This window comes from Heterocephalus glaber, unplaced genomic scaffold (genome assembly GCF_053883595.1).
Source record: "Heterocephalus glaber isolate CG9 unplaced genomic scaffold, H.glaber_assembly_v1.0 deba00001442, whole genome shotgun sequence".
Classification (NCBI taxonomy): domain Eukaryota; kingdom Metazoa; phylum Chordata; class Mammalia; order Rodentia; family Bathyergidae; genus Heterocephalus; species Heterocephalus glaber.
This window is the reverse complement of record NW_028258296.1, coordinates 45,927,036-45,951,527: the sequence shown is the minus strand read 5'-3', so window position 1 is coordinate 45,951,527 and position 24,492 is coordinate 45,927,036. Positions and strand designations below refer to the sequence as shown.

The 24,492-nt window shown below is 39.7% G+C and overlaps 1 protein-coding gene and 1 pseudogene across 7 annotated transcripts; one reads left to right on the top strand and one right to left on the bottom strand.

Moving 5' to 3' along the window:
• Positions 1-5,556: 5,556 nt before the first annotated feature.
• Positions 5,557-22,732, bottom strand: Cimap3 (ciliary microtubule associated protein 3). Of its 7 annotated transcripts, none has more exons than XR_015452035.1 (7): positions 22,538-22,732; positions 13,355-13,497; positions 12,675-12,770; positions 11,831-11,961; positions 10,284-10,401; positions 8,231-9,149; positions 5,557-7,380 (listed from the first exon to the last, which is right to left on the bottom strand). XR_015452035.1 is itself a non-coding variant. In XM_021265658.2 (6 exons), exons 1-6 carry the CDS (start codon positions 22,695-22,697, stop codon positions 9,081-9,083), a joined length of 717 nt encoding a protein of 238 aa, XP_021121317.1. In that variant the 5' UTR covers positions 22,698-22,732; the 3' UTR covers positions 5,557-9,080. The 7 variants fall into 7 exon arrangements, 4 of the variants coding, with proteins under 4 accessions (XP_021121317.1, XP_004853770.1, XP_021121318.1 ...); XR_015452036.1 differs by having other exon boundaries at positions 8,676-9,149; XR_015452037.1 differs by lacking the exon at positions 22,538-22,732 and adding an exon at positions 13,740-13,876 and having other exon boundaries at positions 8,676-9,149.
• On the top strand, positions 14,477-18,423 carry LOC101713611 (protein SET pseudogene; annotated as a pseudogene).
• Positions 22,733-24,492: the final 1,760 nt, after the last annotated feature.

Below are 24,492 nucleotides of genomic sequence, written 5' to 3'. Positions count from 1 at the left end.
ACGTCTAGTAGTATAGTAGTCCAGTTGTTTTTGATAGTACTCCTAGTAGTATAGTAGCCCAATTGTTTTATCCATGGTGTTTTGGTGAGTTATAGTCAGCCATGAGGCTGTCATAAATAATTTGATACAATAATAGTTAAAATTCTGAAGGCATTGAATATGTACTGTTTTAACATAATGTTGTATATTCAAGTTTCTTGAACAGAAAACAATTTTTAGAGTTATGGTTAGCATAATGGGAATTGAACACCCCCAAGCAGGATTGGTGCACCTTGGGATGGTGAGGTGCTATGCTGTGAATTGCTCTTCTGGATACATTGGTCACATTGCTCTTCAAATACACTATACAGCTTCACTCCATTGTACCACTGCTCGAGCTTTTCTCCCTCTTTCAATGGCTTTCCACCTCCCTTACTTCACCTAACATCTTTCAAGATGATTATTCAAATGTTACCTCCTTTATGAAGCCTGTTCCATCTCATAAGAAGTATAATTTCCTTTCTCTGCTTGCTTTATGCATACTATTGTATATTACTATATTCCACTGTCATTCATTGAATACCACTGTCATTCATTCCACAAACATTTGTATGCCTAGGGTGATCACATCACCTCATAATTTGACTCTGTCAGTCACTTTAGCAGGAATGTAGGCATTTGCATGAGAGGGCTATTGCTTAATTCTCTTTGCACTCCACCAGTTAGGTACAGAGGTGAGTACAGAGTGGATTTTTAGCAAATGTTTAATATGTGGTCAAAGAAAATGAAAGAACAGAGAAAAGAGTGTCATGGACTATGAGAATTATTTATGGAAAGCTATGATGAGACTAATCAGAATAAGCAAGTAAATCTCAAGAAAAGACTTGTCTTTAGGAGCCAATGAGTAAACTATTCCATTGCTCAGGCAGTAGCTGCCAGGACCCATTTCTCAGTAGGCTCAAACACCAGGATCCTTTGGCTATCCCCTTTGCATTTTTTTGCAGCAAAGCCACTAATCACATTGTAAATTTACCACAGAGTAGCTGTGAAAGTCCTTGATGCTTCCATGGTTTTTTAGGGGCATAAACTGGAACACAGGTAGGAAAGACTACACGCTTGGAGACCAAAAATGCAAGCACATGAGAGTATAAGAAGGAGATCCAACTTCACTCTGTGTGCCCTAACTCTTGGCTCTGTCACCATGTCCTGCCTGTTAGTAGTGAATGGTTGATAATCAGCACCATGAAGATCCTGGTCTTGGTCCTGGTTTAACTTCACCTCTAAGAAAGTATGGAATGATGTGTACTGAAATTCAGCTTCATGTGAGTTCCTGACCTCAGAGAGCACAACAAACTAGGAAAACGCGTTGCGGACCTTTCGGAGAGTCAGTTTGCTTAAGCTTCAGCACCTTGAACTAAAAATTTACTGGGGACCAAGACTTGAAATGGGTGTGTGTGTGTGTTTGTGTGTGTGCACGCGTGCACATGTGTGCACACATGTTTGTTGTAATGGTGAGTGGGTATTTTGTTAGCTAAGAAGAAAGGATGCACAGGCCTTGCCCCATGCTTATGAGAGGGATTGGATTGGGCTGAAATGACTATTGGAAATAGCAAAAATCTGAGAGGATTTTCTATAAAAGGCCCTGTTTGAATAGAATGCTAAAGACAATTGAAAACTCTAGTTTAGACAGTTGAAGGGATAGTTTCAATGGGAGCAAGATGAAGTTCTTTCCTTTTATTTACCTTATTCTCTGTAATCATTCTGTGTAAATTATGGTTTTTATTGACATGGATCATTAACATTGTGTACAAGAGCAGACTTCCCTGAAGGGTGCAGCTGTGCTCACTGTTTGCAGAAACCATGTGCTGGGGGTGTGACTGTGCTTTCCAGGCTCATAGTTTGCTTTTGCAAACTGTCCAGGATAAAACTGAGGAAGTTGTAGTCTAGGATATCTTCAGTCTAATAGAAGCTACTAAGAAGTTTAACAGCAGGGCACTGTGTTTCAAGGACCCCAAGATAAAGAACAACAATCGACTATTTATGTGCAGCATGTAGTTTAATTTTTTTTTTTTTTTTTGGTACCGGGGATTAAACTCAGGACGTTGCACTTGCAAGGCAGGCACAGTGCCACTGAGCTAAATTCCCAGCCCGAATATGTATTTTTTTTTTGGTGCCGGGGATTGAACTCGGGTCCTTGTGCTTGCGAGGCAGGTGGCGGAATCACTGAGCTAAATCCCCGGCCCCCTAATGTGTATTTTTAAAAATATTCTCACCTAGTTCTCCCAGCCATGCTGTGAGGCAGGTGGAGGAATCGTTTTTACGTATGTATGTATGTATAGAATTTGGTTGGTTGTTTTTTTGAGACAGGGTCTTACTATGTAGTTCAGGCTGGCCTTGAACTCACTGTGTAGCCTAGGTTGCCATCACACTTGAGGTGTTCCTCCTGCCTCAGCCTTCTGAGTGCCGGGATTATAGGCATGCATTACCATACCTCTTTCATCTCTCCCTGTTTAATGTGGGAAGGCAGACTGTTATGATAGTCTCACTAAGTTGTCTGGGCTGGCCTCAACCTAAAGTTTTACTTTCTGCTTATTTGTTTTGTGTTTTTGAGACAGGGTCTCATTATGTAGTTCAGGCTGGCCTTATACTCGAAGGGAACCTCCCAGTCTCCCAAATGCTAGGATTACAGGCATGTGCCACCATGCCTGGCTGAACTTGTGATCCTCCTGCCTCAGCCTCCTAAGTAGCTGGGATTACAAGCATGCACCACTATGCCTGGCTGTGCCATGTTTCTTTAAATGCAGTAAGGCTTTTCTTGGTGCTAGCCTAAAAGGGATACTGTCCCATGAAAGACTTATTTTCTTCCCTTTTGTATGCGTCATTCCACTTTTCCCTGTGTGTCCTTTTCCTCCTGTTTCAGCTTTTGTGAATGCCACTTGCAGGACCTGTATCTCTATGTCTACTCTCCTGTGACTGAGGGTGGCTCTTGGCCCTTTCGTTATTTGTAACTAAATCTGTATTGCTCTTTTTCTGATGGATGTTCTTCTTGTGCTGTATCTTTCCGTTTCTCTTTCTATCACTTCATTTCTTTTTTGTCCTCTTTCCTGTTCTGCCTGTTTCAATGGTCCCTTGTGCAGAAATGAAACGTGGTCCTGAGCAAAATAACTTTCATTTCAGAAGGGGTCATCATTTTCTCTGTTAGGATGTGTGAAGCAGATGAATGGATGGAGACCTCCAACTTCTCTTTCAGTTCTGGAACTCAATATGAAGACATCTGTATGTGAATCTCAATAGTGTTTCTTCTAGGAGCATTTCCTGGTGCCTATTGCTAATTCCTAAGGGAAGGCAGCAAGGACTTGTAATCACTTGTCACTCTGGAAAAACGAGCTAGTGACCAGGACATCTGGCTCTCTCTGGCTTCGCTTCACCCGCCCCATTGGCCCGGGGGGGCTGGGGAGGGGGAGGCGTCCGCGGTGACGGAACAGAAGCCCCAGCTCCTGGGCCACCGCCAGGCCCCGCTGCCATTCTTGAGCTCCTCCTGCGGGGCACGGCGTCTGTGCACTTGGAAACTGCTCCTGGAGCCCAAGCTCCGCCAGGGCAGCTGCTCGCGCCGCCCACCGCGGACGACCCCGGGAGCCCGGGAAGCTGCGAGGCCCAGGGGCGGTGGCAGCGAGACTGGAGCGGCTGCAGAGCCTGGTCACGCGGGAAGCGGCGCAGGGCTGGGGGCAGAGGCTCTGTAATCCTTCTGAAGAAAAGTAAGTCTAACTGCCAGGCAATAGAGCAACAGGGTGTACTGAATCGATTCCTAATGAACAACCCAAAAGTTGATCCAGCTGTCAAGTACTCTTTGAACAATGATGTCATTACTTATAAGCCCATCACCAGCTACATGGATGTAGTTTTAACTTTGCCCTCTGAAACCACACTGAATGAATCTGCTTGCTTTTCCACAAAATTGCACTTTTGATATTTGAAAATGCGCCCTTTCACTATTTCCTTATTGTTTTGTGAGACCAAAGTGACTCCATTTTGCTTATGTGAGACGAGAATGACTCCATTTTGCCCAAAATGGAGTAGTCTCCTTTGTCCTCTCACATTAATGATTAAAATGTGCTTGGTCTAGGACAAAAGACACAATCTGTAACACAAGATTCCTAAGTTTATTACTCAGCCATCTGTTTACCCAGGAAATGAACATCCTGGGCCCATTATCTGTAGGAACAATCTGTCAATAAGCTGACTGTCAGTACTGGGTGGTCGTGACCATTAGTCACCGTGTCTGCTGACCATCAATACGTGACAGTTGCCCACTAACCTTTGTCCTTCTTTTCTTTTGTAAAACCTATACGTAATCACCCCTTACCCCTGATGAGTTCAGCCAATCAGAAATGTACACTTCATGCATGTTAAGCGCCGACCAATCATTGTAATTGCTAAGTGGAAAATCTCCAAACCTTGCTGTAACCTCTATAAAAACCCCGCTATTTTGGAACTTGGGGCTCTCAATCTCGATCCGCTGTGTCGGTGACAATTGAGAGTCCCTGCTTAAGCTTGAATAAATGACCCTCATGTGCTTTTACATCAGAAATGGCTTCCTGGTGGTCTTTGGGACTTCGTAATCTGGGCACAAGAGTTTTAGGTCAAACAACCACAGTTTCTGTTACCTTGGTACCTCCAGAGAACAACCACCTCTCTACTTCCCTAAAACACATCTCCTTGTGCTCACTTTGGCAGCACATATACTAAAACACATCTCCTTTTCCCCCAAGATATACATGTGACACTGTTATCCTTTCACATTCTGCTCTTACCTCATGGTTGAGCTCTGGATGAAAGAAGCTAATTTCTTTCTCCAGGAGAGTTTCTAGGCTCTAGACTCTAAGTACCTAAGACTGGAAAAGATTTGTTCACCTGAATTTTCAAGCCATATTGTCTGCTTGCTGTAGGCACACAACATCATCACCAATGGCCAGGAGATTGGCCTAAATGAGAATGAACCCTGCATTCTCTTCTATTCAGAAGTTGCTGGGATCCTGAGAATGGCCTATCAAACAAGGTGGTAGGGAATGCTCCATTGGTTATGTAGTGAATGCCACCACAGGGATAGCCCACTCAACATATCTTCCACTATTACTACTGTCATTAGGAAAACATTTCTTGAACAATCTCCAAACCTCTAAGCCGAGATGATCCTGGGGCTCTGGCTTCTAGCTCTTGTCTGAATTTTTCTTAAGATTTTTTTTTTTTGGTACTGCAGATTGAACTCAGGACCTTGGGCTTTTGAGGCAGGTGGCGGAACCACTGAGCTAAATCCCTGGCCCTTCTCTGACCTTTTTAAAGAGATTGCTGGGCCTGAGCATGTGAGCAGGCAGGTCATGCCTATACGGTGTGAATTATTATATGATGTATACATGTATCAAATCCATGTCTTCAGGACCTTCATTATCCTCATCAGCACCATTTTTACCAGCTCCACCTTTAGTAAAATAATAGCTGTCTTGATTTTTAATATATAACAAATATTAGCTAAGCAATTTAAATACATTATTGAACATAATTTCCACACCAACACTATAAGAAGATCAGCAATATATTTCCTTCTGTGGAAAAAGAAATCAAGGTTTGTAGCTAAATAACTTATCTAAAGTTATGTTCATAAGGCCAAAATTTAAGCACAAGCTTATCTGGTCCCAAACCTCATGGGCATGAATTAGTTATGTCTACATTCAAAAGCCCTCAAGATTTCTCTGTCACATAGAAATTAAAGACAAGAATCTGACCCATCCTCAAGACACAATACAAAAATAAGTTCTCCCCCATCCATACATCTTGTCCACTTCCTTTATAACTTCTACTCCACATGCCTTGCTATAACCTTACTTCTCTTGTTTTGATCATACCTCCTGCAGTGCTTACTTGAATTTTAGGTATTCTTCAAAGTCCAGATTAATTTCATCCCACCCCCATACTCCCACCCTCCATTGCCAAAGCCCTCTCAAGCAGCCCAGTGCACAGTGGTTTCTCACTTTCAACAGCATAGGTTCTAACCTGTGCTCCTGACACAGTTAATGATCTTGTCATTGCATTGGGAAAGGGGAACAGTCCATTGTGCGAGAGTAAAGGAAGGAAAGAGCTTGGTACATCCAGGGGGGCGAAGTCTAGTCTGCTGTGCTTGGGATGAAATTGTGTTTTTCATGTGGTCCAATTCTACTCATTCTAGTGTCACTTGTTCAGAAAACTCCTTGTCTGACCCCCAGTGTCACCCCAGAATAGACACATTCCCCATTCTCTGGCACATCCAGGCTGCAATTAAACATTATTTTTGTTTCTGTTGTGTTTGGCCTCTCCACTGGACTGTGGTTTCTGTCTTAGTCACTGCTGACTGCATCTACAAGAACCTTGAATGATGCTTGGCTTTCATATAGTACCCAAAAATTTATGTGAAAGAAGATGAAAAGTAGAGCAGCAGAAAAATCTGGACAAGAAATTAAGGACTGAATCATGTAAGATTTTATGTGCTGTATTACAGAATTTAAACACTATTGTCATATGGTGTTGGTCATATGGCTTAATGTACTGTGTTGTGTCATCTCTATTAGAATAAGCTCCTCAGAAACAGTAAGAACAAAAAGCAAGAGTATGTAAAAAAAGCTACATGAGCTTCGATCAGGCATGAGATCATAGTTTTGTTGGCTACTATTTCAATGTTAATGATTCAACAAAATATAATAAATAAGGTATCTTTTAGCTGAGTACACTGGTATGCACCATAGTTTCAACACTCTAAGTAATTGAGATGGGAGAATTACTTGAACTCAGGAATTTGAGAATAACCTGCTAAACAGCAAGATACTACTAAATAAGTAAGGAAGCAAGTAAATAAATGATAAATGAATATGTCTTTGCAAGTTAAAAAAAAGTAAGAATGAACCACCCTATCCTTGAATCACTGTAATCCCTGAAAGATTATCTTGCACATAGTAGGTGTTAAAACACATTTATTAATTAATTATATGCCCTGACTGTATTTGGTGCTCTCTTCTGGACTCCATAGAGCAAACTGAAAAAGACAAGACATTGTCTCCCAAGAGATTGCAGTTACAGATAGAGGGAACAGCAGGCCAGGGCTGAGGATAGTATTTCAATAATCACAAATGCAGAGAAGTGTTACATGGGCACATGTGTAATACGGTTGACCTGCCTTCCTGGAAAAGGCAAAATGAGGAGCTGCTGTGCTCTTATTTGTAGACCCATATTTGTAGACGAGGCACTTGATTCTCTTTATCTCCATGCTCTTCTAACATTTTTCATCTGTAATGAGGCCACTAATGTGTGCTTCCACAGACCACAGTGGGTAGGAGGATCTCTGTTAGCTGTTCCTAGCAGTACATGGGCTTCTTTCTGCAGATAACACCAGGCCAGAAAGTTCAGAACAGTAATGTGAGTAATCAAAAGCCAAAGACTTCTCTGCACATTCAAGTAGCCTCAACACAGAAGCCTGAATGCAATGAATTTACAAAAGAGACCAGGAAGAGAGTGGATGACCTGAGCCCCTAGCAGAAAAGACTAGGTGGGGACATAGCATGGCATTTCATACATGAACCTTAATGCAAGGAAAGATGAGGAGGGAACAGTGCCAGCTCCATTGCAGACTTATGGTGTGATGATGAGTCAAAAGGTGCTGCTAACCCATTTCAGGTCATAGTTGCAAACTGGAGATTTATGTGACCAGTGTCACTTGACTGCTTTGAAATATTATAGCCAGGGAGCAATACCTTTTAAAAATTCTCTTTGATTTCTTTCTTCCCTGAAAATACACCTTTGGGCGTTACTCTGAGTAGTCTTCTCTACTCATATTGGCTTCCCTTTGTACTCCTGTCTGTAGTTTACTTTTCCCTGCATGTAAGAGTCTATGCCCAAATTAAATCTTAATTCCTCAGGTGTTGGATGTGTTGGATGTGCATGCACTGTAGTATGTGGATACCTGCACAAAAGGTGGACCTGATGCTTCTAAAAGTGAATTACTTGTGCCTCCTCTCTAATTTTTACTATCTGAGGTTAGATACAGTGTTCTAGAGTGAGCTTCATTCTTTATAGCTATACCAATACAACCAACATTCAAGAGCTGAGATGTATTTAAGGAGAGGACTCAAGAAATCAAGAGGAGCTGGTAAGGGTTGTGCCTGGGAATCAGGTCAGGTCTCCCATCTTCTGCTGAAAAGTAAAGGACAAAATCTCCCAGGAGACTCACAGGAAGGAAGTGGGGCTTAGGCCCCTTGCCAGGGCTCCCAGTCCCCTGGAGCTCCTCAGCTTCACCTTTCCCTCTGTTTGTGGTCAACTGTAGCTATGGACATTGCAAGGTCTTTATGACTTTCATTGTTGGTGGGTCTCAGTTCCCTCTGCCATCATCTGCCTATGTTTCCAATGCACATATTCACTCTGAGGCTTCCTGGATACTGTGATCAGATGGACTCAAGCACCTGAACATTCTATATCCTAGCCCACAGTAACTATGGGGGATCACCAGGGGCCAAGGCAACAATGAACAAGAATTTAGAGTCTTCATAGATGTCATGGAATATAAAGCAGTGAAGTTTCTATGGGAAAAGGTTTCTACAGTGCAGCTGGTTATATCTTTATGTCTTTTGTCTCTGCATAACAATGGTTTTTGCAGGCTTGGGGTTGAGGCCACTTACCTGAGCTTCCCCAGTGGACAACCCCTATGGATTATGGGAGACATCTTCCTCAAAGAATGTTACTCTCTGACATGCCAACAATGAGGAGATTTCACTTCTCAGCTTAGATTATCCCAAAACAGATATTTCCACCACTTTCTTCAGGAGTCTGGGACTGCTGTGGTAGTCGTGGGCCCATATGAACACCCAAGAAGACTCCCCCAGATCACAAACCAGCAGATGGTGTTAGAACATTCTGAATCAGTCTTTATCATGCTCAGATATAGTAGTTATGAGCCCCTTGCTCCTCCCTAGGCTCCAAGCTGGCAGATAAGAGGGGCACAGTAATGCAGGAGAAGAACAGCTCTATCTTCAATCCTGGAGATTCTATGGTCAGGAGGAGCACATGAAGGTAGTGACCACATCTCAGTTGTAAAACAGTCTTAAGTAGGCAACATGGTTCCGATGCTTTCTAAACTCTCTGTCTGTGGACAACTGCAATGAAAGAATATTGTCCAGTTCAATATTCTAATCTTCTGTTTCTAGTCTTCCTGGCTGTGCAAATTATAGCTGTGAGGCCCAGCTAAACCCTGACCCTATAGTAATCTAGTCTTAGTAATTCTCACAATATTTGTGCACCACTATCCTTTATCATTTCGCTGTGGTATATATTATGTTAGGAATTATTTGTTGCTTGGTAAATGTTCTAGTAGTTGGTAGGCCTTTTGAAGATAAGGATAATATGTTTAACATGTTCCCACTGGCTTCAGGTGGCTTGAACCACCAGTGGGGTTAGCTATTTAACATCAAATGATGAAATTCAAATCAGAGCTGTCTGGCAGTGAGATATATGAATTACAGCCCCATTGTGAATGTGTTAATTCTTGAATGTTCCCATAGGCCCTAGCACAGTGACAATACATTATGCATTTAATAAATGTTTGTGGAATTAATCCTGAATTCCACTAGAAAAAAAAGTACCTCGTAACTTATGATCGCTAACATGGATCAAGCCTATGTTATGTTATCAGGTACTACATTAAATATTTTTAATATCATCTCAATTATTAATCTCTACAGTCTTGTCAATTTTACTATTATATTGATTTTACAATATAAAATTAAGGCTTAGAAAAGTTACAGGACTTGTCTAAGATCATACAGCAAGTCCATACTGGAGCTAATCTTTGAACACAGGCCATATTGCTCCTAGAATCCATGTTCTTAACTGGAGTGTTCTCCAGCTCTCTGGGGATCTAACATTCAAGAGATGTACTAGGAATCTTAAATCTGGATTCCAGCCCCACAGCCTGCACGAATCACTTGATCCCTCTGGCCTCAGTATCCTCTTCTGTCATATAGGGATATTTCTCCTGTACTTATCCCAAAAGATTATTTGAGAGTCAAATAAGAAAATGTGACTTTGATCAGTCATATATACCTTTAAGTATCGAATAAAATTACATAACTCTCCAAAAAGATCCTCATATTCATCTATACACAAAATTGTATATATAATTTCAGGGGACCATGGATTTCCTGAAGTTTATTTGTGGACTCTTGGTTAAGAACCCCTGATACATATGAAAATAGTAGATTAAATGGTCCACAGAAGTCCAATTTTATTACCTCAGCTTTTAGAGTTCTTTTCTGCAGACATGGAACCTGAGCCCAGTCTGGAGATCCAAATTTCATTGGCCAAGCAACTTTTGGAGGAGGCTTCTTCTCTGGGTTGTAAGTGCCAGGGCTAGAAATGAAAATAGGAACATTCATTTTAATGAATTAGTGACCATACAGGAAATCCATCTGTAGCACAGCCATGTATGAACTAGGTCTAACCCTTGGGTAAAGGCAACAGGCTTACAAACTTTTTAATGTCAGGCAAGCATGGAGTTCATTCATCTGTTAATGTATGTCTAGATGTTAGTGTTAAATGTAGCCAATCTTGACATTCAGATAAAGACCAACTCTAGTTTAAAATATGTTTCTGCAACTCAATGTCCTTATCTGAGAGACAAGTAGATGCCAGAAGAGGCAGGTGATGAAAGAGATCTACAACAGTGATAAGTGTACTTCACAATTTGAAGTTGGTGATTGAAGTGAAGAGACATTCTATCTGTAATACAGAGATAGTAAAACAGATCAAGTTAAATTTTCTTCACAACAGATTATTTTAGAATTGCCTTTGATCATAACACTTTGTCTTTTGTTGTAGAGTCACTGTACAGTCTATTGTGGGAGAAATAACAGAGTGGACATGGGGGTCAGGACATAATACTTAATCTTCCTTAATGCAAGCTTTGAAAGTTACATTTACTCTCTAATCTTTGGATTTCTTATAGCAAAAGAAAGATCATGGCCAGTTGTCCTACAATTTCATTGATTTTAGATGGTTTCCTGAAGAATTTAGAATAAGTCTTTTAGCCTACAAGTTCTATATACTCTAACCTACTTCTCTTCTCACTTCTTGTTTCCTCCTTTATCACTATATTCTAGCCACATTAGCCTTCTTCCTTTTTTTTCACATCAAATTCCTTCCAAACTCATAGCTTTTGTATTTGCTGTTCCTTCTACTTGGGATGTTCTGCCTCCAGTTCTTTGCAGGGCTGGCTCAGTCTTGCCATTTAGATCTCAGATCAAATATCAGTTGTTCAGTGCCCTTTCTTGAAAACCCAGGTGAAAAAGCCTTCAGCACATCAATCTGTTATATCATTACTCTGTTTTATTTTCTTCATAATGCATATTCAGGTTACCATACTTCCTTGTTTGCCCATGACAGTCCTAACTTACAGCTACTGTCCTGATCTAATTATTACTAGGCCTCTTTCACTCTCAGAAGTGTCACAGATTGACTGATAAATTATAAGGTTTCTTTATTTACTACTATTGGTTGGTATTTTCTTGAGTATTTGCTTCTCATCTGTATGGACTCTAGAATGTAAGCTCCAGGAATCCACCAGCCTTGTGTGATGAGTTTACTGCATGATTTCTGGCACTTTACAAATATTTATTGAATGAATAACTACAAATCTGCAATATAAATGCCAGAGACCTGGGAAGCAAGAAGTTAGATCTTTAAAGATGAATGGTTTCTTATTTAGCTGGGATGGTTTGGATGTAATCGGTGCTGTATGTGCTTCCTTTCACTGAAGTGCACCAGAAAACAGGAGACATACCCAGGATAAGAAGTGTCCTTTGAAAATTGTCCAGATCGAGGCATCAAGACATTGAATGCAGCAAAATTTTGTTTGTGCTTTTCCTCTGAAGTATTTGCCTTCTGGTACTTGCCTGGGCAAGGTGTCACATCCTGTTGCCAAGAAAAAAATCAGTGTATTAGAGGACATTGTATATATACACATAAAGCCTTCCAGGTTAAAAAAAAATACCAATAACTTCTGCCTGTTTATAAATTAGCTATGGCTTGGCCACTTGAAGATATAGAAATAGGCCTACGTATGTAGAAATCCAATATATGGATGTTGTTTGGCACTCTAAGGATACATAATGCTTCAGTTGTAGAAATAAACGAGGATGCGTAGAAAATGAAGGCAACCACTACATCTACCACCTCACTGAGAGATTTTTAGAGGCAGTATCCCTAGTCCTTGAGTTTACATGTCAGGAAGCATCCAACAAGAGATTAGGGATCTTTAGTTGGCTATGTACCTCAGTACACAAGGTCTAGCACCTGCCCAGTACACAAGGCCCTGGGTTCAATCTCCAGGACAGTGGTGGGGCAAGAGGAGATTAGGATTCTATCCTAAATGTAAGACTTGAAGTCCAATCACACAAAAGGATGGAAGAGTTGGAATTTATTTTTTAATGAAGAAGATAATATAATGTGTATAAACTTAGCTACCAGTATTTTAACCTCAGGTATCTCAGCACCAGAAACCCTGGCTTAGAACCATTTCTTCAGCGAACTCTTTTCTGCTTTCCCCAGGATACTCACACACGTGCAATACTAAAGTCCAAACTTCGTGCAGCAACCCAGATCATCCTAACATCCCAGTACATTACCTTATTGACTGGCTTAAACCTCACAGCTGTTCTGGCTCCAATTGCATATCCTTTTATACTGGTCGGAATCTTAGACAGCTTGTATGCCAGGCCATACTACTTTGAGTGGTATCCAAAAAACAAAACAAACCAAAACAAAAAAGTAAAAAGAAAAACACCAATGACACAGTCAGGGAACAGCCTTCAAAATGGAGTGAACTTAGAATGCTTCTATCTGAACCTTCTGTGCTTTTTCATGCCTTCACTATTTCAAGGTCAAGACCATATAAACAATACATAAATAACACATGTAACTTTGCAAAGGATGTGGCTGGATAGAAAAATAAGTGGCATTTCTATAAATCCAATTTGAGTTCCTCAGAAATGAACTTGGTCTTACACAATAGCCAGAGGATAGGACGGAAGGGAGGGAAACTAGCATTGGCTGACAGGCCTTTGGAGGTGGGGATGGAGTGAAATCTATATGGAGACAAGGCCCCGATTTAGTGAGGGCCGCAAGGTTGGAGCCTTAGTCTTTTAGTCTCTGTATTGGCTCTAACGGCTAGCTGCCTACCAGGGAATTTACTCGTGTCGGGACCCAGAAATTTAAAAATCCTGGAGTTTTTCTTTCAGGAAACGTGGGCATCTTTCCATATCCAGGGAAATGAGACCCACCCAAGGGAAGGGAGGTCAGTACTCACGTCTTCTGATATGTAATGCCCAGGGCCTGTGTGAGGCGATCCTCTAAGAGGGGGAAAATAATTCCCCAATCGGTTTGGAGGATGGTAGAGAGGAAAGAGCTTCCTCTGTTGACGTGTTCCAAAGGAGTAGTCATTGACAGTCCCTAAAGATCAGGAAAGGGGAGAAACTACAGGTGAGGGAAGGCATCTTGGTCTCTGCGAAAGCGTTCTGCGTTCTGAGAGGGCAGGGAAGGGCAGGTGGAGCAGAGGGCTTGGCCCACTGAGCTCTTAAAAAACCAGACAGAACTCCGCGGAGGGGACGAAGTGTACTTCCTCCTCCTTCATCTTTCCCAGGCTCCCCACCCTTGTCTGCCCTCTCTTCTGGACTTTCTGTAGCCCTCCTCACCCGCTTTGCTGAGGCACATCGTGCGCGCGGTTAAGGCTCACACTTGTGTACTTCGTTGCCAAGGGAACGGAGGCAGGCCCTGCGAGCCCCAAACACTGAGCTCTGGGCGGGAATTTCCCCAAGTGCGCCTGCGCAGCAAATGGGGTCGCCCATAGAGCCCCTGCTGAGGCGGGAATTTGGAGCCTGGAGCCCAGGGCCTGGTTGTGAACTGGTAGCTAGGCTAGGGGTAAAGGGTCTGTCAGACCCACGGCTGGAGGGGCTGTGTGGGGGAGGAAGTAGCGAAGGGCTTTGGAACTGGCACTGTTGTAGTGGTAGGGACAGTGAGGTTCAGAGTGCCCTGAAGTCTGGATTACAAGGATCAGGGAAATATAAAAAAGCTACTGTGTTGCAGACCTAGGAGGGTGGGTGTCCTGGGCAAGCCCAGAGCCCACTTTTCTTTTCCTCAAATGCTTCCAATCAGGTTGTTCCCTTCTACTTCAGAAGGGCAGGGACTGAAGTGGAAGAGAGGGCAGTGCATACGATTTTTAAAAATACTGGAGGCTTTATGTGGACCAGTGGAAATGCAATGGAATCATAGAAGTTCGTAATATTTTTAAAAAACTCTTGGACAACCCTTTACTTTCTAAACTCTCATTTCTTTATCTTCAAATTGGCAATAATAATTTCTTTATAGGGTTGCTGAGATAACTAAGATAAATAATCAAAATTATGCAGTTCCTGGTGCTCTGTAATTGACTATGCAAGAGGTTATGATTACTAAAGGGGACTTCCAGCCAGCTTATGAGCACTCTCATCCTAACCGAAGAAAAAGCGTCAGCATGTTGACTTTTTTATTGTATCCTGAATGTTAACACTAACTTATTTAACCTAGATTTTAGGATGTCGTTAGGAGTTGTCCAGATGTGAGAAGTGACTGAAACCATAATGTAACTGGCCCATACTGTCCTTTGGCTCCTTTAGTGATGATCCACACATACTCTGGCCTAAGGATCTTATGTCTTATAGATCTAATGAAGAGTTTCCAAAAAAAAGATGATAATAACACCTAGAAGATATTTGGGAAATTTATGAAAGCATTCTTTTGCTTTAAAAATAATTTTTAATTGGCTCATAATAATTGAACATAGGGGTTACTATATGATGTTTCAAGTGTGTAAAATTCAAACTGGAGTAAGCATATCTATTTCCTCAATCTTATTATCTCTTTGTGGTAAAAACATTCAAAACCTTTTCTTTAGCTGGAAAAATCATTTTTTTCTTAACAATCTATTAAGGTGATGCTCCTGGTCAACTGGCCAGGGAAGCTAAATATCCTTTAGTTCCGTGTATAATCATAATGAATTGCCCCACAACATTCAAATGTCTTGCTGGATTCTACAAAAATAACTGGTAGAACATATGTATGTTAGCACTGAAAAAAACTTTATAAGAGATAATGCAAAAAGCCCAGTAGTCTAGGATATTATGAAGAGCCAAGCTTACATGGACTAAAGATGGGGTCACAAAGTTGCTGTATAATTTACTGGAAGCATTCTGTCTACTCACAATGTGATTATAATAGTACTGGTGGTAAAATGTAAAGAGATACTGATATTGATTTGATAATTTTCACTTTCATTACTATTTTAGGTAATATTAGTATTTGTAGATTCTGTGTTTTTGAAAGTAGTGCTCACACAGTTATTGGACAAAAACTTTATCTAGTAAAGTATGTTGAAAAAATGACAACTCCTTTGTATACTACTTGACTGATTTACTTCAGGTAAAGTTCTACCTGATTAGAAAAGTTGAACAAATGAATGCTTGAAATGGAAAGTAGACCAGAAGAAAGGATACAGACTGAAGCTTGCAGAAGCAAAAAGTATAAAATAGGAAAACAGACAGATGAAAAATATAGTGAAAAGGTCTGATACACTTGTATTTAGAGTTCCACAAGAAATGGAGATTGAATGTGGCACACAGGCAATAGTTAAGAGCATGGCAGAGAAATCTTCAGAATTGATGAAATACACTGACTGAAGAGAGGTTAAACAAATGCTAAAACTTCAAGACAAATAGAAAGGAAACCCCTTAGTTATACTGTACTAAAGCTGATGAAAATGGCAAAGAGAAAAATCTTGAAAGCAACCAGATGCAAAAGCCATGTTACTTTCCACAGTAAGATAGATAGCTGACTTTTCTTTTTTTCTTTTTTCTTTTTCGCCAGAACTGGAGATTAAACTCAGGACCTTGTGCTTGCAAGGCAGGCTCTGAGCTAGCTCCCCAGCCCCTAGATAGCTGACTTTTCAACAGAAATAAGAGAAGTCAGGAGACAGTGGAATGATATCTTTAAGTGCTGAAATAAGTAAAAACAATGGAATAAAAATTCCATGAGATTAACAAAAAGTATGTGTACTTTTGAATGTATGTGTACTATTATCAGACAAAATAAGGCAAGGGACATTGCTAAAGATAAAAAGATATTTTAAATTAGTAAAAGTCAAAATCCCTATAATCTGGAACATCCCTTCCTCTCTCCCTCCTTTCTAGCCTTTTTTTGTGTGTGTGCGTGTATGTGATACTGGGGATTGAACCCAGGGCCTTTGCACTGAGCTACCAGCAGCACCCCCCCTTTAAATTTTGAGATGGTCTTGATAAGTTACTGAGGCTAGGCTCAAACTTGTGATCCTTCTGCCTTAGATTTCCAGAGTACTTGGATTATAGGCCTACACCATGAACGCTTTAACATTTCTGAATGTGTACGCATCTGTCTAACAACATAGTCTCAGAATATATACAGCAAATATTGGTGGGATAAAATGAACAGAAGATTTCTACATTCATAATGGAAAATTTTAGTATACCACGCTCCCAGTACCTATAAGCAAGCAGACAGAAAAATGAGCAGTATGTGGAAGACTTGACCAACAACTATTAAACTTGACTGAATTGACATAAACAATACCACTTCACTAAAGAAAGCACATGATTTTAAAGTTCCTGGAAACATTTACCAAAACTTGCTGTGTGCTAGGTTATAAAGATTTAACAAATTTTAAATGATTGAAATCTCATTCACATAGAGTATGTTCTTTAATCGTATTGAAAATAAAACCTATCAAAAAAAGTAAATAACCAAAATATGAGAAAACTAGAAAGTATTTTAGCTGAATGATAAAGAAAATATGAGTATAAAGTTGTGTGTTGCAGCCAAAATAATGACTAGACGGAAAATTATAGCATTAAATATCCATGATACAAAGTTAAAAAGCTATAAAAAAATCATTAATCTAAACATTCATCTCAAGAAATTGGAAAAAATGTTAAATTTAAAGGAAGCCAAAAGGTAATATAAGCAAGTATAGACATTTATGAGAAATAAAATAATTACATAATTTAAAAACTTACAAAAATCAAAAGTTGGGCTGGGTGCAAAATATCTATAGTCCCAGGTACTCAGGAGGCTTAGGCAGGAGGATCACTTGAATCCAGGAGTTTGACACCAGCCTGGGCAACACAGTGAAAACCCATATCAACAAATTTTTTAAAAATAGAAAGTTGGTTCTTTAAGAATACAAATAGAGATCTCCGCTCACCCCTCAGACCAGGAAGCCCCCACAGTCTCCGGCCCCCAAGTCTGAGGCCGCGTCTGCCTTGACGGGCCTGCCCAAGGGAGAAAAAGAACAAGAAGCAATTGAACATATTGATGAAGTACAAAATGAAATAGACTTAAGGAACAGGGCTGTGAGGAGATATTGAAAGTAGAACAGAAATATAACAAACTCTGCCAACCATTTTTTTCATAAGAGGTCAGAATTGATTGCCAAAATCCCAAATTTTTGAGTAACAACATTTTTTAACCATCCACAAGTGTCTGCACTGCTTGGAGAGGAAGACAAATCGGCATTACATTATTTGACCAGCGTCGAAGTGACAGAATTTGAAGATGTAAAATCAGGTTACCGAATAGATTTTTATTTTGATGAAAATCCTTACTTCAAAAATAAAAGTTCTCTCCATAGAATTTCATCTGAATGGGAGTGGTGATCCTTCTTCAAAGTCCACTGAAATCAGATGGAAATCTGGAAAGGATCTGACAAAACGTTCAAGCCAAACACAGAATAAAGCCAGTAGGAAGCGGCAGCATGAAGAACCCGAGAGCTTCTTTACCTGCTTCCAACCATGCTGATGCAGGCACAGATGAGTTAGGAGAGGCCATCAAAGATGCTATTTGGCCAAATCCGTTGCAGTACCACTTGGTTGCTGATATGGATGATGAGGAAGGGGAAGGTGAAGGAGATGAAGATGATGATGAAGAGGAAGAAGGATTGGAAGACACTGATGAAGAAGGGGATGAGGATGAAGGTGAAGGAGATGAAGATGATGATGAAGGGGAGGAAGGAGAGGAGGATGAAGGAGAAGATGACTAACTGAACACTGATGGATTCCAACCTTCTTTTTTTCCTTTTTAAATTGTCTCCAGTGCCTGGGAGTAAGTTGCAGTCTTTTTTCCCCCTCTTGTGCTCAGTCTCCCTGTTCTTGAAGTCTCTTCTCAAACACCATAGTTCTCGACTTATTTTGTGGGGAGATAGCTTGAGCAGAATACAATGGGAAAAGGGTCTCTACAACCTTCTTCTAAATTCATTTTGATCCCCTCCTGTCTCACACAAACTGTGTGGAATCAACACCACCGTGCTCTGTGGGAAAAAAGGAAACCCTTCAGCTCCCTTCGCTCTGCGGGAAGCTGGAGGGCACTTGGCCCCTGTGTAGTAGGGCATAGGAGTCTAGCTCTTTTCCTCCTTTCTCTGCATATTGGGCTCAGAGACTGTGCTGTGCCTCTCTGTGAATACGGACAGTTAGCGTTTACCAACATGTACCTGTCTACTTTCTCTTGTTTAAAAAAAGAAAAAAAAAACTTTTAAAAATGGGGTATAGAAGGTCAGCAAAGGGTGGGTTTGAGATATTTGGGTGGGTTAAGCGGGCATTTGACAACATGGCTTCTCCTTTGGCACGTTTAATTGTTATGGTGTGTTTTGTTTGTTTGTTTTGTTTTTGGTACCGGGGATCGAACTCAGGACCTTATGCTTGCGAGGCAGGCGGTGGCACCACTGAGCTAAATCCCTGGCCCTGGCACGTTTAATTGTGATGTTAACAGACATCTTTGCAGTTTAAGATGACACTTTTAAAATAAAATTCCCTCCTAATGATGACTTGAGCCCTGCCACTGGATGGGAGAATCAGTAGAACCTGTAGGGTCTTATTTGGAATCGACATTCTCTACTGTAAATTTGTTGGTTTATTTTTAAATTCTTTTTTGTTTTCACTGGAAAGGAAAAGGTGATGCACAGTTTTAAACGTTCAAAGTGTACAAGTTGCTTTGTTACAATAAAACTACATGTGTACGTGGAAAAAAAAAGAATACAAATAGAATTGATGACTTACTGATGATAATGTTTAGGGTAAAAAATGAGAGAAGGCATAAAGTGCCAATATAAGAAGATAAAAGGGGGACATTATTATGGATTATACAAACATTAAAAATTGATTTTAGATGAGAATTATAAACTAGATTCAATAAGTTTGAATACTTAGATGAAATAGATGTCTTTTTAAAAAAGAATGTCAAAATCCAGGAGTGGAGGCGCATGCAGGAGGATCATCGTGAGTTTGAGGCCATCCTGGGCTACATATTGAGTTCAAGGCCAGTCTGAACTATGTAGTGAGACCCTACCCCTCACAAAAGTAAAAACTTTTAAAAACACAATTAGTAGTTTAAGACTTCTTTTTTGAGACAAGTTTTCACTATGTAGTTCAGGCTGACCTTGAACTCACTATGTAGCCCAGAATGGCCTTGAACTCACGATGATCCTCCTGCCTCAGCCTTCTGAGTGTGGGATTACTGGCATGTGACACTATGACCAGCCTTAAGACTTTTAAACAAAGAAAATTATCAACCGAAATGGTTTAACTGGAGAATTCTAACAGTTATTTGTAGAAGAAATAACACCAATCATATACAAACTATTTTTTTTAAAAAACAAAAGGACATTACCCAATTTATTCTATAATACCAATGAAGCCATAATGACAGTACTGGATATCACAAGAAAAAAAAATCTTCTTAACAAACATAAATAAAAAAAACCTAAACAAAGTCAAGCAAACCAAATATAGTTTTCAACCTCTTAGGAATATCTTCCCTTAATCTGATAAATATTATCTATAGAAAACCTACACAAAATACACTTAATGATAAAAGCTACAAAATTTTCTCCTGAGATTGAAATCAAGATAAGAATGCCATCACTGTATTTAAAATCCATTGAATAAAGTTGAACACGAGTCCATTCTGATATACATTGTTAAAAAATAAGAAGGAAAAGAATGTATTGAGTAACACACTAATCATTTGGCAGCTATCATATTGGTAGCTGATATAGAAAGAAATTATGAGTAGATGCCAAGACTGAAGAGTGGGGATTTCACAAGGAGTAATATAGGAACATTTTCTGAGATAGCTTTTCTGGTCTGCCAACCTAGCTATGCTATAGTCTCCAATTATTTAATCAGACATTGATCGAGGTTTTATATTGTGAAGACATTTTAGAAATGTAATTAAAGTCCCTAATCAGTTGGCCTTAAGTAAAGATTATTTTGTGTAATCTTAATGCACATGACTTACTTTTTTTTTTCTTTTTTTCTGGTATTGGGGATCGAACTCAGGATCTCGCACTTGAGAGGCAGGCACAGCACCACTGAGCTATCCCTGGTCCCACATGTCTTATTTTAAAGGCAGGGCTGAAGAGCTAGAAGGGAGACTAGTGGGAGAAGCAATTTCACCTCTAGGCAACAGCTTCAGCCCATGGGGTAACTCAGCCTACCCTTGATCTTCCTTTTCTGACTGCCTGCCTGGATTTTGGACTTGCTTACCCAGCCCCCACAATCTGAAATGAACCAGGTCAAGGATTCTTCTACAGAATGCTCTTTAAGAATGTCAAGGCTATGCAGGATAAAAAAGGCTGAGGAAGTATACTGGATTGAAGAGTATTAATGGAGATGATCATAAAAAGCAGCAGGTTTGCCACCTGCTGTGCAAGCGCAAGGACCCGAGTTTGATCCCAGGTATCAAAAAAAAAAAAAAAAAAAAAAAGCAGTAGGAATTCCTAGGTAGGATGCTGGATGGTATAGGAAAGATATGCTGTTGGGACAGTCAGTACAATTGAAGAAGGTATGTGAACTTAATGGTAGGGCTGTACTGATGTTGATTTTCAGATTGGCAGAATTGTATGGGTGCTGGGCAGGAGAATATCTTTGGAGAGTTATGCTGGAGTTTTTAGTGAGGATGGAGCACTGGGTCAGAAAAAGCATATACAAAAGAAGAGAGATAGAAACAGAGCACAAAGTAATGCAGTGTATAAGTTGATGTATATAAAATTTTAAAAGTAAGTAAAACTAATCTATAGGCTAGAAGTCAGGTTAAGGAGGCTTTGGCAGAGCAGATTGAGAGAGGCCAGGGTGAGGATGGCTTTTGGAATAGTGTTAAAGTTCCATTTCTTGTCCTGGGCAATGCTTATACCAGTGAGTTCACCTGACATACTTCACCAATCCGCTATGTTATGATTTGGACCCTTTTGGGTATGTATTACAGACCAATATAATTTATTTTTAAAAAATCTGAGAAGCCTAGCAAATGAATATAGTTTACTCACTTTTCAAGAGTAAGATATTCACATCCCCCCTTTTTACTCCAATGGATCATAATTTGTCTAGGTATAGTTTTATCTTTATGTTTTTCTGTTATTAGATGCTATTAGGTCTGAAGTGTTACTAATTTCCCTAACACTAGCTTTTGTTTTGGTGTCCACCTGTAAATCTGCTCTTTTATTTTCTCACCCTGCTTGTATGAAGTGACTTCTGACCTTCTCCTTATTCATGTCATATCCTGACATTCTCCTCATTCACTGACCTTATTATACAATATATAATGTAAAAGCCTGGCTATTTCGTTGTCTTCTACAGTAGTTATATCTGAGAATTTGTATACTGAATATATAGTATTTTATTAGACATTATTTTTGTCCTTTATATTACAGTTATGGCATTGTATTGAGTCATTTATGAAATTATGCATGGTAGGTTACCTGTGAATTTAACTATAGGATAATAAAGGGAGGTATTTTAAAACAATTTGTTACTTAAAGCAAGCCTTGGGTCTCAATAAGGTTGAGAACTTCTGATCGAGGGAATGAAAATCCTGCTAGAGGATAGGTGTATTTAGCGAAAGGAGACAGAGAGAAGGGAAATAGATTTATTAACTCTCACTCTTTAGACTTTCTTACAGATTAGACTCCCATCTGAGGTAGAAGGGTGAACATAGGCTTTGGTTCACAATAAGTATTTGAAGTTGCTTAAACTACCTATGCCTTGGTTTGTGTGTAAAACAGAGTTAAAGATTTTTTTTTTTTTCCTCCTAGGGCTGCTATGAGACTTTAAGCATTTACACAGGGGCAAAGTTTTCACAGAAAGTGATGAACCCAGAATTGGCAGTTAACAAGTCAAGTGTTAATGCATGACTAATCTACCACCTCCGTGCCCAGGGCTATAGCAATCTCTAAGGTTGTGCAAATTTTTTTAAAAAGTGCTCCTTTATGTCAGTGGGTGTTACTCCTTGCTAAGGCTTGTGATGGTGAGCAGAGCTCTCCCCCATCCAATCCCGTATCAGGCTCCTCATGTAATCCTGTGTATACCCCACCACTGTCCTGTTAGACTCCAAAACTGGATGTGTTTTCATACATGTACTAGAGTAAGAACATGATTACCAAGAGCAAAGTTCCAAAGGAATGGCTGGCGGATCCACTGAGTGGTGTTGTTAACTTGCGGTAGATCATAAGGCTCAGACTTCGTTAATTTCCTAGGAGCTCTGGACTTGAACCGTTCTTCATAGGGATTTTCAATAGATCGCTCATAAATTATCTCCATGAGTCAACACTCTCCTACATGGACTTTAACCAAGAAAAAACAATATAAGACTGGTAGCTAAGTAAGCCCCACCCTAAAAGTCCCCCTTCAAGTCATTATGACATTGCTTTCAGCAAGGCAGCATTATGATATAAAGGGAGCTGGGAAGGCCTAGAATTAGCTCTACTAATAACCAACTGCATGACCCTGGGAAAACCATTTATTTATTTTTCATTCTGCTTTTATTCCACATTTACTACATCCAAAGCAGAGTGCGATACACATATGTGGTTAACTTGTTGTCCTTAAAGAGCTCACAATCTACCATGAAAGACAGGTATCTTTAATATAGGGTAAGATATCAAGGTGTGTAAGGAAATTTCAATATGATATGAGGTTTTTAGAGTAAATAACTGTGCATAGAGCACAGGGGAAGCTTTACAGAGAAGCGCTGTGTTAACAGAAAAGGCTTAATTTTGAAAAACTTCTGACCACATGGGCACACATCAGCTTGCCCAGAAAAAGCAAAATAAACAAATCAATCCTTTAAAATTCCATTATAACATTGGTACTGGAAAGATGTTTGTACACCAGAAATTTTAAATGGTTTGCTTTATGAGATTAATATAAAGTGAATTTTTTTGTACTTTCATAAGCACGCCTCAGATGTGATAGATATGTGTTATTTCTTAAAGTTCCAGCTTTCTAGAAGAGATGAATAATCAGAAAAACTTAATGCAATATTGTTTTAACTGTTTTTCTACTCAAGATACAGCTATTGAACATTTTTAGTAATTATGACTTTTAACGCAAAATATTTTAACTCTTTAAGCTGAAAATAGAATGTAATGTCAAAATAGAACGTAATGTTTAAAATTGTCTCCTTGGAGTTCAGATCTCTCTCTCTCTCTCTCTCTCTCTCTCTCTCTCTGAAGTGGGGGGTCTCATTGTTGCCCAAGTTGGTCTCAAACTCAGGGTTTCAAGTGATTTTCTGACCCTGAGTAGCTGGGACTATAGGCAGGTACCACCATACCCTGCTAGGATTTCAAGTTCAGGTTGTGTTTATAAATAACAAACTAGGGTCTGGTGGTATAAGTCAGGGGTAAGTTGGTGAGTGAGGCAAAACAAATAAACCCCGACACACAATACACAGTGAAACTATGCAATGAAGGCAGCTTCTTAAGGATTGTATTAAAACAGTAGTCCTATTTCAATGTTAACAGAAAATTATTCATTCCTGTGTTATCAAACAAGAATTGCTTTAAAATTGTTAGAAAAAATTTTGACCTCATAATTTGAATTAAAGTACTTAAAAATGAACGGGACATTTCTGAAAACTTGTATTAGCAGGGAGTTTTGTGTGCTTATAAAACCAATTAGAACCTGTTCAAGTCAAGAACTCTTGGTTTTCAGTTAGTGTAAAAATTGCCATCCACAAAATACATCTGGATGTTTATTACCAGAAAATCTCTAATTTATCTTCTAGAATGTATCTCTTTTAAGGATATGCGAATTTTTAAAAACTTGCATCTTATTCATTTAGATGTTTAAATACTAAAATAATTAAATCCAAATATATCCCAAATAATATTAACTAAAGTTTACCAGGTGTTTATCAGAATAGGCCCTGTTCTAGGGACTTTGCTTATTGACTTGTTTAATTCTTCTAATGTAACTCAAATTTTCCTGCTTCTTTGCAGCTTGAGGAGATTTCGCTTGTCCTGCCCAGCTTGAATAGTGAGAGACGACTTGTAAGCAGTCTTAGTTTTAAAGAAAATAGAGTTTATTGCAGAATAGGAAAGATGGGCCAGAGTAG